The sequence below is a fragment of the Didymosphaeria variabile genome (genome assembly GCF_027946475.1).
Source record: "Didymosphaeria variabile strain IMI 356815 chromosome Unknown scaffold_5, whole genome shotgun sequence".
Classification (NCBI taxonomy): Eukaryota; Fungi; Ascomycota; class Dothideomycetes; order Pleosporales; family Didymosphaeriaceae; genus Didymosphaeria; species Didymosphaeria variabile.
In genome coordinates, this window is record NW_026611624.1 from 2,647,340 (window position 1) to 2,660,899 (window position 13,560).

A 13,560-nucleotide genomic window follows, 5' to 3' on the forward strand; every position below is an offset into this window, starting at 1 on the left:
CGACAGAACTTCCCCCAAGAGCGAAATTGCATCAGCTGCTAGACGCCTACTTCAACAATGTAAGACACAGTTTGTTCCCGAGATAGGTTCGTACAATAACCTTGCAGGTCCACCCGATCCGCGTCTTCGCTTTCGTGTGAGTGAATCCAGTACGTTCCCCTGCCCTAGAAGTCAGATACTGACCAGTAATCCCTTTCAGACACAAACCTTCATTCATGAGGATGCTCGATGAGAGCCTTGTCATTGACAGCGCAAACCGGGCTCTGCTGCACATCATGTCCGCTCACGCTGCGAAGTGTTAGTGGCCCAAGGTCACTTTCCTCGTCCAAGGCTGATATAGCTTGTGTAGTCTACGCTCTGGAATACAGTGAATCCACTTCGCATCTTCCCCGCGAAGTAATTCAAGCGGCGGGTAGCCAGTGGGCCAAGATCGCTGAAGAAACGTATTTTTCCGATTACAGCACTATATCCGTCGTGAAATTGAAAGTACTTGTACTGCTTCATGACCATGAAGCGCGACTTGGCAACTACGCCGGATCGTTTCTCCTCACAGGCCTGATTGTGCGTATGGCACACGCTCTCCAAATCCACGTGGAATCCGAAGAACAGCCCGGTGTGACAAACGATGTTTCATTGAGAGAGTCGAGGCGAAGACTGATGTGGGCCTGTTATATGGTCGATGTCTGGGCTGGCAGCGGTGTTGATCAACTGACTATTCTGAACGAAAGGGACATCAAGCTTCAACTACCATGCAATGAGAGGCAGTTTCTCCTGCAGATTCCGCATGTGACCGAAACCTTGCGCCCGGGCGAAGTACTCGATCCTGCATCAGCAGAGCACACTCCTGGTCAACCATGGGCAAACATGGGCATGAGCGCATACTTTGTCAGAATTGCCTACATATGGAAGCGCGTTCTCCGATACATCAAACATCTGGATAATGTAGAACCACCTTGGGTACCGAACGCTGAGTTTGAGAATCTCACAAAGGAGATTGAAGAGTGGAAATACAGTCACCCCCAGTGGATGTCCTTTTCTTCTGATAACATCTACATCCGTAGGGAGTCTTCCCAGCTAGGCGCTCTATTCATCATCCATTGCATGTACCATCATGTGTTGTGCGATTTGCACCGCATAGCGTTACCGAATCTCTTCAAGATGCGAGAACCTTTCGAGTTTCCTCCGGAACAGTTCGGGTTTATGGCAAAGCTGCAGGTGGCATGCTTTGAGAATGCGCAACAGGTATCGGTGCTCACTTCGACTATCCTTCAGCACGGTGTCAAATACCTCGCTGACCCTATCTTACCATCTTTCGTCTACAACAGCAGTCGCATAATGCTATACTACATTGCTCGCATCCTCGATAGGTCGAAGCAAGATGCAGAGACCACAACCACCCGTACGCTTGAGCTAGTGGAGCTCAACAACCGCGCTCTTCGGGCAATGAGCCAGATGTACCCGCTCGCGGAACCTCTCGTAAGTCGACCAGATAATGTGAAGCTTCGTAGCCTGACTAGCTTGCAGTACGTTACCACAGAGCGTTGGCTTGATAAGGTGCGCGAAAGCATTGCGCGAGGTGCTCCTTTAGATCCATACATACCTCCTCAAGACCCGGTCGACCCACATACGGATGTGAGGTCAACAACAAGGTCTGTCATTCGATGTTACCTCAACGGAACACGCTAATGCATCAACAGTGTGCGCAGTCCGTCGACGCCGGTACCAATGTCGACTACCGAAACAACACATCTACCAGTTCCACGGCCCGTACAGCGACCCATTGCGGACCACCTTAACCCTATGATAAACATGTCCAACCCACCTCCAACCACCAACGAGTTCGCTCCCACCAACACCTACCCATACTCAATTGCGACATCCTCCGGGCCAATAACTTTGGACCCGGAAGTAATGCAGGATACAACGTCTTCCCAGACCGATCAACTGGGCAGCGTGTACTACCCAGGCATGGAAAATATCGAGCAGCCGATGTTTGATTTGAATGATTTGCAGAATTTCTTTGAATGGGAAAATAGTGAGAATGGACCACCACCGACGGGTGTTGACGGGTTGGGTCCGCTGGGGTGGAATAATCTGTCTAGCATGCAGTAACGCACGATACCCAGCTTGTTTGCGAGCCTTTCTTTCTTTTTGATGCTGTTTAGAATCGTTGCACTTGAGGACGGCGCCAAACTGCCTGAATAATGCACATAGCATTCAAGATTTCCGTCGCTAGCAAATTGATTGCCGCGCTTCCCATTTCACCTTCACCTTCACCTTCACCAGCTAAGCACAGACCTCCCGATGGTCGTCATCGGCCTTAAGCGAGCAAACAACCTTCAACCTACCTCACATCGAAGCCCGCCTTCTTAAACTGTCACCACCGCCATGGCGCGAAAGCGGGGTTACGATGAGTTCATGCAGTCGATGAAGTCGTAAGTCCTTGCACTTGCTGCATCCTAAAACCTTACAACGGCCGCAAGGAGAGGCTAACACGGGGGAAGGCTGCTTGAAACCGGCAAACACTCCGACTTCAAGATCACCTGTGGCAACAAGACTTGGGACGTGCACAAAGCCATCGTGTGCTCCCAGTCCGACTTTTTCGACGCGGCTACTCGATTCGGCGGGAAGGTACGTACTCAAGTGAAGCCTTGCTTGGCCAAGCGATAGCTCAGCTCTAGAAGGAAGCCACCGAAGGCGTGCTTAACCTCCCAAACGATGATCCCGACATCGTGGGCTGCATGATTCAGTTCATGTATGAGTTGGACTACCAGCTGCCCTCAGATAAAGACCCTGGACCGTGGTGGATTAGGATGGATTGGAGGAAGGTCGGCGACTCCCCTTGTCCCGATATGTTAGCTGGCATTCTAAAAAAAGCTTGGGACATGAGTTGTTGGAAAGTTTCAGCCAAGCACATGACCGCATTGGCTGAGAAGCATCCCAGCCTAAAGGACGTAAGTGTCTCTAGCGAAGGCTCTGGACAGTATGTGTACTGATAAATTCGACCATCAGAAATTCAAGTTCAAGGTCATCAAATTGGAATTCAGCTTGGACAGCATAGCTGTGATGAGGTCGATATTCGAGTTGTATGCTCAGTGGAAAAAGGACACCCCAGATAGCTACGCGCCACCCATCAATCACCGAGACGCTATCATCCACGCGAACGTTTACGCCATCGCCGACAAGTACGGTCTTCTAGGACTAAAGCAGATGGTGGCTTTCAAGTTCGAAGAGAGCTTGAAGCTCCTTCCTCCAGGAGAAGAGTTCTTCGAGGCTGTTACCGTTGCATTCACCACGACCCCGGACACCGACACGACACTCCGCAATATCATCGCCAAGCATGTGTACGAGGAGAAGACGATCTCCGGATTATATGAGGAACTCGATGTGGGTATGAAGACGACGCCTGGCTTGCTGTACCACGTCTGGAAACATGAGTGGTCGTTGATGGATGGTCAGAAAATCAATAGTGAGCCGACGTTGCAACGTTGAGGCAACCGGGAGCGAGGAGGCCGTGGTAGAGGTTCCTGATCATTAGGGGGGAATTCACGGACGAGACGGTCCTGCTCAACAACGCATTGCGGCGAGAAATCACAGGTGGTCCATGCTAAAGCGACAACGAAGCACGTGCCCCAACTTTCCGGGCTCTTCTCTTCAACCATGGGAAAATCTATCTCTGAGTTTTTCTGAGTGAAGCGGCATCGTTCAATAGCTGTGGTGTAGAGCGTAGTCGATGTTGTTCTGGCATGTCTCGCGTCGAGGTAACGCGTTATCGATAGACTCCACCAATCAAGACGCACTGAGGATGTACCCCTCGTGCCCTCCCTGCATCATCCAACCGTTCATCTACCCATCACGGTACTACACACCGAACCCAGGAAGTGCACATAAGCGCCCCCACTGATCCTTAAGATGGTCAAATGTCCCGAATGTGGCGCCGGCGCCGATCTGACGAAAGACGGATCCTATGCGCACTGCGCATCATGTACGCTTCTCCCTTTCTCGTTGACTCGATTTCCCCTCCACATGCTAGCTACGTCCATATCCGCGCAAATTTCCTACTATTACACTGTGGAGGTCTAACTCCGTCCAACACACAGGTAACACCATCTTCGAGCCCGGCAAAGAAGGCAGCCACTACCAGGGCAGCGGAAGTGGATCTGGCGACAAGGAGGAAGGTAATGCGCAGACCAAGGAGACAAGTGGCGAAGCAAAGAAGGATGAAATTGCGAAAGAAAGCTCATAGCAAACTTCAACGTCAATAACTCTCACAACACATAGAGAGAAAACCAAATCTTCGGTGCGGGATATCATTTCGCATTCCATTTAGATTCTACTTTCCCTGTCACTTGAACATTGAGCAATGCACGCACTCCAACAATTCAAAAGTCAAGTCCAAAATACGCCGATAACAACATACCGTAGCAACATACAGAGCGATGCGCGCTGAAATTTTCGATCGCACCTAAAACCCGAAGGCCTTGTATGTCTGTGCCCCCTATGTACGTTACCTTCGATGCTAACGCCCGCGATGCACACATTCCCACTCATACTACACATGCCGTTAGTGCAGTCCAATGAAGTAATTCGGTGATCATAAGCAAGTGGTGAAGCTCACCAACAACGCCATCCTTCCACCCTCACCCCAACCATCTTTTGAAACGCGAAATAACAGGAAGCCCGACCGAGGTCGGCACGCTCAGAAGATCTTCATACGCTTGACCTCGAGCTGCGTGCCGCCCCACTCTGCGCTCGTCTTCTCTCCTGCCTTCCACTCCACCTGCCCCGGGTAACCCTGCTCTCGACTACACCACTCCTTGAGATCAAAGAAAGAAGAACGTACCACTCTGCCTTCCTCGTCGCCCGTATACACATTGTGTGGCATGGGGAGGATGCACGTAATGGGTGCTAGATGGTTTGCGCCGTCCTCGCGGGACGCATCGCCGTGGTTGAGCTGTTTAATGAGGGTGAGGGCCCATGGCGTGTTTGTGGAGGAGGGCGCTGGGATGAGGTGGAAGATCTGATTTTGAAGGGTGGTTTAGTAAGGGTGTGGGAATTGAAGGAAGGGGGGACGAGTTACGGACCTTGACAACGCCTCTGCGGTGCCCAGTGAAGATCAGTTCACGCTCGCACCACTCGTTGCCTACGCCTTCGTAAAGGGCGAGGGCGGTGATACCATCGAAGTCGTCTTCGCCATCGCTGATATCTTGGTCCAGCAACTTTTCCCCATTGAGAGTAGTGACGATGAGCCGCGGCCCGCAAGCCAACGTCATGTGCCCTGTAACGTTGTTGATCTTCGCAGCTTGTATCGAGACCGGATCCCGTTTTTGTGCTGGTCCAAGGTCAAGTTCACGCACAAACTCAAACCTATTGAGATCCCAGAGGAATACACGGCCATCTGAGGAGGCAGACAGGAAGGCGGACAACGCACGTGACGCCGCAAGAGTGACGACCGGGCGCTTGTGACCGAACAGCGTAGTAGTCCATTGGAGTTCAACCGTGCCTCTTTCTGTCTTGTGAACCTTCCAGATCGCTATCGTGCAATCAGTTCCAGCTGTGATCAATGTCCTTCCATCAACGAAGAACGACGCTGTGAGCTGGCCAGAATGAAGGTGTTCAAAGATGCCCACCATCTTCTTTGAGTTCGAGTCGTAGAATCGCACGCTGCCGTCAGTGAAACCCCATTCCATGTAGCGATCATACAGGGGTGGAATGTTCTGCCTGAAAGGCGCCGAACATAGGAGCTTGTCGTGCTTGGTTATGTAGGCGAGCGATGACACGCGATCGTTGGATTCAAGGAGGGTTCCCGGTAGGCGGTGGAGGCTCTCAGCAGCAGTGTCTAATTTCTGCAGCTTAGGGTTGAGATCTTCCTTCTGAGGGTGTGGTCGCTGGAAAACTTGCACCGGCGTCTGTCCAAAGTTGTTCAGGCGGCTAATATGTAGCTCGCGTAGTTTGTCGTCTGTGATAGAGTCGAAATCGATGGCCCCTTGATAAGTCGTCCTCTCGTAGACATTGGCTGCTTCGACTGCTGCTTCGCCGCGTTGCTTGTACCCGAAGATGAGGTCAATCCAGTGATGAAGGTTCTTACTCACAAACGGACTCTCTAAAGCTTCACGCTGCTTCTCAATGAAGATAGCAGGATCGCCCTTGGCCCATGGGGGCAGTGCGACGTTATCGATACTCTCTCCACCGGCTCGCAAACCGAAGTCGTAATTGTTGACATTGGTGAGGAACTCAGGGAGAAAGAAGAACTCTGGTGTCAATTCTCTTACATCCGTCATATTGGACCCTGTTGCCGAGTCCCATGCACTTTGAATCGAATAAAACATACGGTCTGCGTGATCCAGGCCACCTTGGATGAGTGAGAATGCAGCCATGAATGGCTGAAGTCGTATGAGGTATGAAGCTACCATCATGGCCGAGGAGTAGTGGGTCAAGTAGTGGGCTGCATTCTCGGTGTCGTCCATCTCCAGCATCGCGACGTACTTTTGACGGACGAAATCTTCTTGTAGGGGATTTTGAATGCCAATAGGTTTCGACAAGTCTCGAAAGTTCTTCGGATTTGTCAAGTCCAGCTCAGCATCTGTGTAATTTGAGATGATCCACGGGAAGACAGGGTACTGCGTGAGATCGTTGAATGTCCTGCCAGCTAGCGTGTTTACGAACATAAGGTAGTGGTAGTTCGAAAGTTCGCCTTTCATCCATCTTCTCGTGACTGGATGGGACGATACAGAGCCGAAAGCGGATGCCCAGCGTGAGCTCAGAGTTTGCGGTGCCTCCTCGGGATTCCGTAATGAGTCGAGGCGCCAAGAGAGCTCGGGATTGACGAGCAAGTCCGGCTTGGCGACATGTGGTGCGCGCTGCATAAGACGCGAGTGAATGTCGTTGCGGGTTATATTCGACATTGCCGTCAGCAGATAGCTGCGGCCATCGTCAAAAAAAGACTTCGATTGCAACGTCTCTGTGGAGGAAGCGTCGCTTCGAGATACTGATGACTTCGCTCCACTTCCAGTGTCGCGTTGTCTCATCGTGAGTCCTCGGTGGCGGCCGACGAGTTACGGCTTCCTTACCGGCTATTACTTGAACATACGGATCTCTCTCATCTGTGGGTGCTTGCCAGACCCGAACAATTTCACCATCAGCTCGTTGGAAGAAATCGTCGAGAAGATAGAGACAGTCTTTCCCCACTATCAAGAGGCCTTCAATTGCTTCCAAACCCACCACGCGCGATATGTTGCAGACATACTGCACTTGATCTCCACGGTTGAGACTTCGCATGACTTTGCGATTCTTGTCTTCGAACCCATCATCATCCTCAAGTAGCGCCTCTACCATCTCGAAATCGTCTTCGCTGTCGGAGCCTGCTTCATCTTGCAATCCATCCGGCGCAGTCATGGATATTGAAGGCCTAGTGCTGGTGCTTGCGATGGGCGTAACGCCAACCGAGACAGATGGAACAGTGGTGTCCAGTCGCAGCTTGCCCCTGTAGTTCGGATCTGTATCTTTTCTCTTCGGCTGGTAAGTTTGTACTCGACCTGTACTGTCGATGATGATGCGCAAGCGTTTTCGGTCACGACCCTCGGTCTCGTCTAACCGCCACTTGGGGGCAGGACTGTCTTCGAAGAGCGCGCAGGGCCCCCTAAGTTGTTTATCTAATTTAGACATGACGGTAGCCAGGAAGGTGGCATTCTCTTGTTGGTCTTGCAGATCGCGCTGGTGCTTAGTGCGCTCTGAAGCGTGGATATTTGACCGCCAATGGTTCAGGGTGCTCTCATGCTGGCTCCAAACATGCTCGCTAGTGAGTTCCTCGTGGTGCCACTGCTTCAGCTTGTCTCTTCGCTTCGCGATCCTTTCTTGGGAGGTACTCTCGGTTTTCTTGTTCTGGTCATTCGCGTAGTCTTCCCAAGCTCTGGTCATAGCTCCGTAAAAGTACCGATCGAGGTCCGTCTGGTGCTTTTCGAACCAAGTTAAAAAAGACTCATTGTCTAACTCTGTGAGCTTTTGGAAACCGTCGTAAAGTTTTCGCTTTTCTGGTGGTATCGTTTGGCTTAATATTGCCATCGCATCCGTCGGTTTTTGCACAAAGAAAAGGCGCCAGAAGTTGACCGCCGCTAAGCGAACGTCTTCATGAGGCGATGAGAGCTTCGTATACAACAGATAGCACATAGGCCGTAGATGGAATAATTCCGAGTTCTCAGACGACAGGATGATTGGCTGCCAGTAGACAACTTTCAATATGGGACGTGAAGCGGCAGAGTCTTCCTCGGAGCTGTCGGGCTCAGCTAGGCGAAGTAGAATGACTCTGAGAAATCTCTCGCGGATCGTCTTGATTGGCTTCACACACAGCTGGACCGTTTTGATCTTGGCAATATCGGGCCGCTCCAGATATTCTAGAAGGAAGCCAATGAAGTCGAGCAAGGGTTCCGCGCCACCGAGAAACCAACCTTCAAAGACGGCCTCAGAGAGATGAGTAACTAAGCGCGAGAGATTGCTAAGCACCCGCGGCTCGTGGAGCAGTGTCTGGCTCAGCTGCAGAGCGCTGGTAACGGAAGAGATGGTCTGTCGCATGACGTAGGATTCGAAGTACGCTTGATGTTCTTGGAAGCCAGGGGGTGTCCTCATGAATAAGGCGAGCCCAGGGAACTCTTTGCGATTGAAGAGTTGATCATGGTATACAAGTAGCACGACTTCAAGAACCGCCTCTACAACCGAGCTTCCTATCCTCATGGCGACGGGCCCATTCTGTCTGGGGGACAGGATTGTTTCGAGCCTAGTAACTTGCGGATCCTTCTTTGCCTTATCAGCGGAGACAAGGACGAACGAGGAAGCTCTTCGAAGTGGAACAACGCGCTGGGGCGAAGGCGACGGTGATGAGTTTACTGTGGTGGTCCGTACAACCGGTGCCTGAGAGCCGTTGGCTTTAGATAGAGGTTGTATGACAACATCCTGGCCTTCAAATGTTAACGCAGAGCCACGCGAGAGTAGCTCTGTCTCAGCGCTCACGCAATCAGAGGAGACGATAACCGGATAAAGTACAAACAGGAGCTCTTGAATGTAATTAGAAGAGCAAGTGAAGTCGCGGAACGCCTCAGACCGCGAGTGCAATTCAGACAAGAACTGGATCGCTGAATTTAGAACACCAGCGTAATCGTTCAATCGTTGTGACTGTGGTACTTTCGTATCTTGACACGTCAGTTAGCTATGATGGATCAAGGCGCAAAGAGTTCTCCTACCTATGGTTGGTTGCTTCGCATTGAGTGACATGGTACGTCGGCGTCCTCTAATTACAGTAGCTTCGCCATTATGGCTCTTCGACGGTTCGTCTTCTGTTTTCCCAGGATCTCGAACAATAGCGCGCAGACCAGTATCGAGCATGGCAGTGATTACCGCAAACACGGCCGGGTAAAGGATTTCGACTTTCGACTTTTGCGGCTTCGTAATGAAGATCTCTACTAGATTGTGGACATCAAAATCGCGTTCAAAATCAATCTTCGCGACGTCTACACCGAACAAGAGCGCGAAGCATATTGTCCAGATACCAGGTGTGTTCCACCATTGTCTGAACCTGTTCTTCAGAATGGTGAAGCCACCGGTCTTCTCCCCAAATTTCTTAACGTAGTGAGGCCCATTAGCGACGAGAAGACGTGCCAGAATCTTGGCAGCAAGTACGACAACACGATGGTCCGATTCTGCAAGAAGGTACAATAGCCACTAAAGACGTTAGCATAGTCGTGCAATCCTACATCCCCAGGATCTTACCTTGCCTGTGACGTTCTTCGCGAATCGTACGATCTCGTTCAGATTTGATGGGTCACACAGAAGTTCGGCGAGCATTCCAAGAACTGCAACACCCAGTTCGGCAAGAGGTAAACCAGCAGGCGATCTAGGGTCTTGACCGGGGCTGGCGGAGCGTGGCGTAGTCCCAGGTGTTAGTGTAGGTGGTGTCCCTTTCCGGAGACGGCGGGTGCTGGCTTTCGGCCGCAGTGGTCGCTTTACGTATGAAGCACGGCTATCATGTAGAGCGTATGTGACGAACAGTGACAGTGACCGGGATGATTCGCCATTGAAATTCGCTTGTAGTAGCACCTTGAAGGCATCGAGGAAAAGTGGGAATATTTCCGGAGTGAACGGTTCCCCCTTGAGAGCATCGGTCAACCGTTTGACCACCCCTGTTTTAATTAGCTCTATATACGACCCGATAGTAGGAGGTACACTTACTGATGCGCTGAAATCGCTTTGCGTTATAGTGGTGGTGTTTGCTACCTCTGGCAAAGTCGACAAATTGCTTGTAATAAAGCTTTTGCGTATCCAGAGACATAGACTGGCGCCATATCTCCAGATCAACGAGAAGGACGCGGTAAGCCAACGGGTTTATGATCAGTGATTCCTCAGGGTGCAGCTCATCGTACCCCACAAATTTCAAGATGACCCGAAGCAGTCGGAAAAGGAAAGCTTCACGGTCATCAGTGCTTACATCAATAGCCGAAGAAGAACGCAAGCTATATCCGGTCAAAGCATGTCCAACCTTCTGGCGGAGGACTTCAGCGAGCACAGCAAAGCCGTTGTTTTGTTCCATGGCCTCACAGTTGCGCCAGTTGCCTTCCACAGCTTCGAGGAGGATTTGAACTGCACGCAACACCGATCCCAGACTTTGAGCGGATTGTACCAGCTTTAGACCAACCGCCGAACAGCCGCCTATCCTCCAAATGGCATCGTCGAGTGCTTGAGGCACGACGACCACGGCATCGCCGGATAGTCTACCAAACCCGCGCACTTGCGACAAAGCGTCGTTCACTGATGGCACCGCAGCGTTGATAATGATGGGCGTACCGTGCATCCTTGTGTATCGATGAAGCGCTTTTGCCGAGTCTCTCGATAATGATCGAATTAACTGCGATTCATCAATGGCGTTCCGATCATCGTCGTCCATTACAGAGCTTGGTGAAAAGCTGAGCAACATCTTAGATTCAGGTATCAGAAGCCCCGCACTAGAGCGTATTGCGGATACAATTTCGGAGCGCTCCTCTTTCCCAGGATGCAAGATCTCGTTGAGCACATGAAGTTCTGCAGAAGTACGGTAAGTCTGAAAAGAACCAAGCTTGTCTTGAAAATTGCCGCAATACCGCGGGCCAAGCTTGTGATATACAGCAATGAGTTCGTCTGACAATGGCTCGGCAATGAGATGGAATGAAGCCATCGACAACCTCGACGTCAACACATTGCGCCCAAGTCGAGGGGCCAGGTTTCGTGGCGTGCCCAAGAAAGCAAGCACGCGATGCTGACCACGGCTAGAAGACAAAGACGCGAAACTTTCTTGGCTACTTTCCAATACGGGCGGATGTGATGGGTAGTGGGCCTTCATGGTCTCGGTGAATTCACCGTCTACGAATAGATATGCCTGATGGGCACCTAGGCTCAACGCCTTGGGTCGTCGATGAACAACCGCGATGTGGTACCATCGGCCTTCTTGAAACAGTGGTGCCTTTTTGAAGCGAACACTAGGAGTTATGCCAGCTGAGTGACCCATATAGGTTTGCAAGATAAAACAACGGGTATCTTTCTCTAAGTAAGCCATGAGGAAACAAGTCTGCGTATCATCGTATGCGCCGAAAATTGTGGTGTGGCAATTGGGATCAAATTTGTCCACCCTGACCCAGGTTGCGAAAGTGTAGCCGCCGCCGGGGGAAATGGGTGGAAAGGAGCGGCCCATGTCCGGGAGCTCAATAGCGCTAAAACCGTGTAATGAGAGGTCGAACTGGATGAACGGCGCACCGCGAGATATGCGCATTCCCTGATGCAAGAATTCTGCAGCATGCTCTGACGTGGCTGCCTTTCGGAAAAGGTAGTACGCATCATCTAGCTTGTTGATGCCAAACTCGATCAGTTGGTCCGCGAGCTCTCGCAAGAGCCCTGCCTCCACCGGTGCACATTGATTGTCGAACAACAAGGGGAGTATAATGCTGAGCACCCCGGTCACGTGCACGCCAGCTTTGTTGTATGAAGATAGGGTGGTGATCTCCAGTATGGCCAGCAGGACAGCTACTGACAGTGGCTTCGAGCGCGTCCCTGGTGCGTCCAGGCCAGACAACCCCTTCCAGAAGTGTAGAATGGTGGGTACAATATCCGAATTCTGGAGCACCTCAGTGCCGCTGAATATGGTTCGCACCTGTGCGCGCAGAGCATCGATGTTCACATCGGCATCGCTGTGTGTCGAGTGTGGGCTCATGACCATAATCTCGGTCGTGTTCTTTTCATGTTGCTGCTCGTCCCGGGCTTGGTTCTCCTTTGCCTCCGATTGGGCCTCCTCGACCTTCTTATCAATGTCGCGAAAGATGCGTGTTACTGCCTCTTCGCCAAGTGCAAAGGCAAAAAGGCAGCCAAACAGCTGCTCCTGCCCCGCATCATCCCGCTTGCTCTTGGACTGACCACCAAATATGCCGGTACTGCCTAAAGCCTGCTCCAACGCGCTCCAACCATTGTCCTCTACCCTCTTGGCGAAGAAACGTCTGTTTCCCGAGTGGTCATTGAGCGCCTCCGAGAGCACGTCTAGTGTGCTCTTTATGACTTCGAAAAAGTCGATGCGGTCAGGAGGGGAGAGCTGGTCAGGCTTGTAGAATCCGGAGATAGAGCGCAGGGTCAAGAGAAGAACCTCGAAGCCGCGTACATGACGGAAGGCGTCTTTCGTCTGCGTATGCTCGTGGGAGTCGATCAACAGCTGGCGCATGCGGCGGAGGGCGTTGCTCTGGGCTTGTAGGACATCTGCTGTCGGCGGAGACGTCTCAGAGGCACGGATGAGCTCGTCGGCGAGGCTACGCAGCTCGGCTATCTGGTTGTTCATGGGCGGTGCCCTCGAGGCAGCCGTCGAGGAGCGATGGCGGCGAGCGGCCATGTTCAGTCGAGTGCACCGCCGCTACGAAGATATGGAGGAGGTCGCAGCGGGAAAAGCAGAGTCATTGCTCTGACATGGAGGATCGTAGACCAGCAAGGTAGGGTAGCAGCTTGCACTGGTCAAGCCGTGAATGTTGGAACAATTGCTGTGCTTATTGCGTCGCGGGAGCGAATTGTGGAGTTCCAAAACGGAAGAGAGCTTGGACCCGACCTGCGACGGCGGAGCTCACGCAGGCACCCGCCAAACGCACGATATGATTCACAGGCACTGATATGACGGTGGTGTAGGGACGCACTCAAACATCGACGCGGCCACAGCGCTGGTAGTGATAGCCAGCGCTATCGTCTCACGCGCACCGTTTTGTGCTCAGGCGCTGACAGTGAGGCTGTTCACGCGGGCCACCCACACTAGCCGTCCGCCGGGGAAGGCACGCCCGTCGCCGCTGCTGTGTGCGTGGTACACGGTGATGAACAGCTCCTCTGGCAGCAGCGTTCAGTGCAAGCAGCAACTCGGTCGCATAGAAGCCATCCCGCGGCAGCTCGCTATGCTCCATCTCGCCAGATGCGAGGGAGCTTCGAGGCGTAGCAGGGTCCGAAAGCGGATAGCGGAGAGGCTGGGGCAAGGCTCCCGCAGCTGCACATGACGCATAGGTGGGCTCGTGCGCATGCGCT

The 13,560-nt window shown here is 52.2% G+C and overlaps 3 protein-coding genes across 3 annotated transcripts; 2 read left to right on the top strand and 1 right to left on the bottom strand.

The window, feature by feature from the left end:
• Nucleotides 1-215: 215 nt before the first annotated feature.
• N0V89_007352 (uncharacterized protein) lies at nucleotides 216-2,112 on the top strand (the record flags this gene model as incomplete). The annotated part of the gene is made up of 3 exons (XM_056216115.1): nucleotides 216-297; nucleotides 350-1,649; nucleotides 1,698-2,112. The coding sequence occupies 3 exons, from the start codon at nucleotides 216-218 to the stop codon at nucleotides 2,110-2,112; spliced, it is 1,797 nt and encodes a 598-aa protein (XP_056070362.1).
• Nucleotides 2,113-2,388: 276 nt separating this feature from the next.
• On the top strand, nucleotides 2,389-4,246 carry N0V89_007353 (uncharacterized protein; the record flags this gene model as incomplete). Its single annotated transcript, XM_056216116.1, has 5 exons — nucleotides 2,389-2,435; nucleotides 2,505-2,631; nucleotides 2,682-2,954; nucleotides 3,013-3,416; nucleotides 4,078-4,246. The coding sequence occupies 5 exons, from the start codon at nucleotides 2,389-2,391 to the stop codon at nucleotides 4,244-4,246; spliced, it is 1,020 nt and encodes a 339-aa protein (XP_056070363.1).
• Nucleotides 4,247-4,699: 453 nt separating this feature from the next.
• On the bottom strand, nucleotides 4,700-12,889 carry BPH1 (beige protein-like 1; the record flags this gene model as incomplete). The annotated part of the gene is made up of 6 exons (XM_056216117.1): nucleotides 4,700-5,020; nucleotides 5,085-6,860; nucleotides 6,946-9,182; nucleotides 9,234-9,711; nucleotides 9,760-10,169; nucleotides 10,219-12,889. 6 exons carry the CDS (start codon nucleotides 12,887-12,889, stop codon nucleotides 4,700-4,702), a joined length of 7,893 nt encoding a protein of 2,630 aa, XP_056070364.1.
• Between the last annotated feature and the right edge of the window lie 671 nt (nucleotides 12,890-13,560).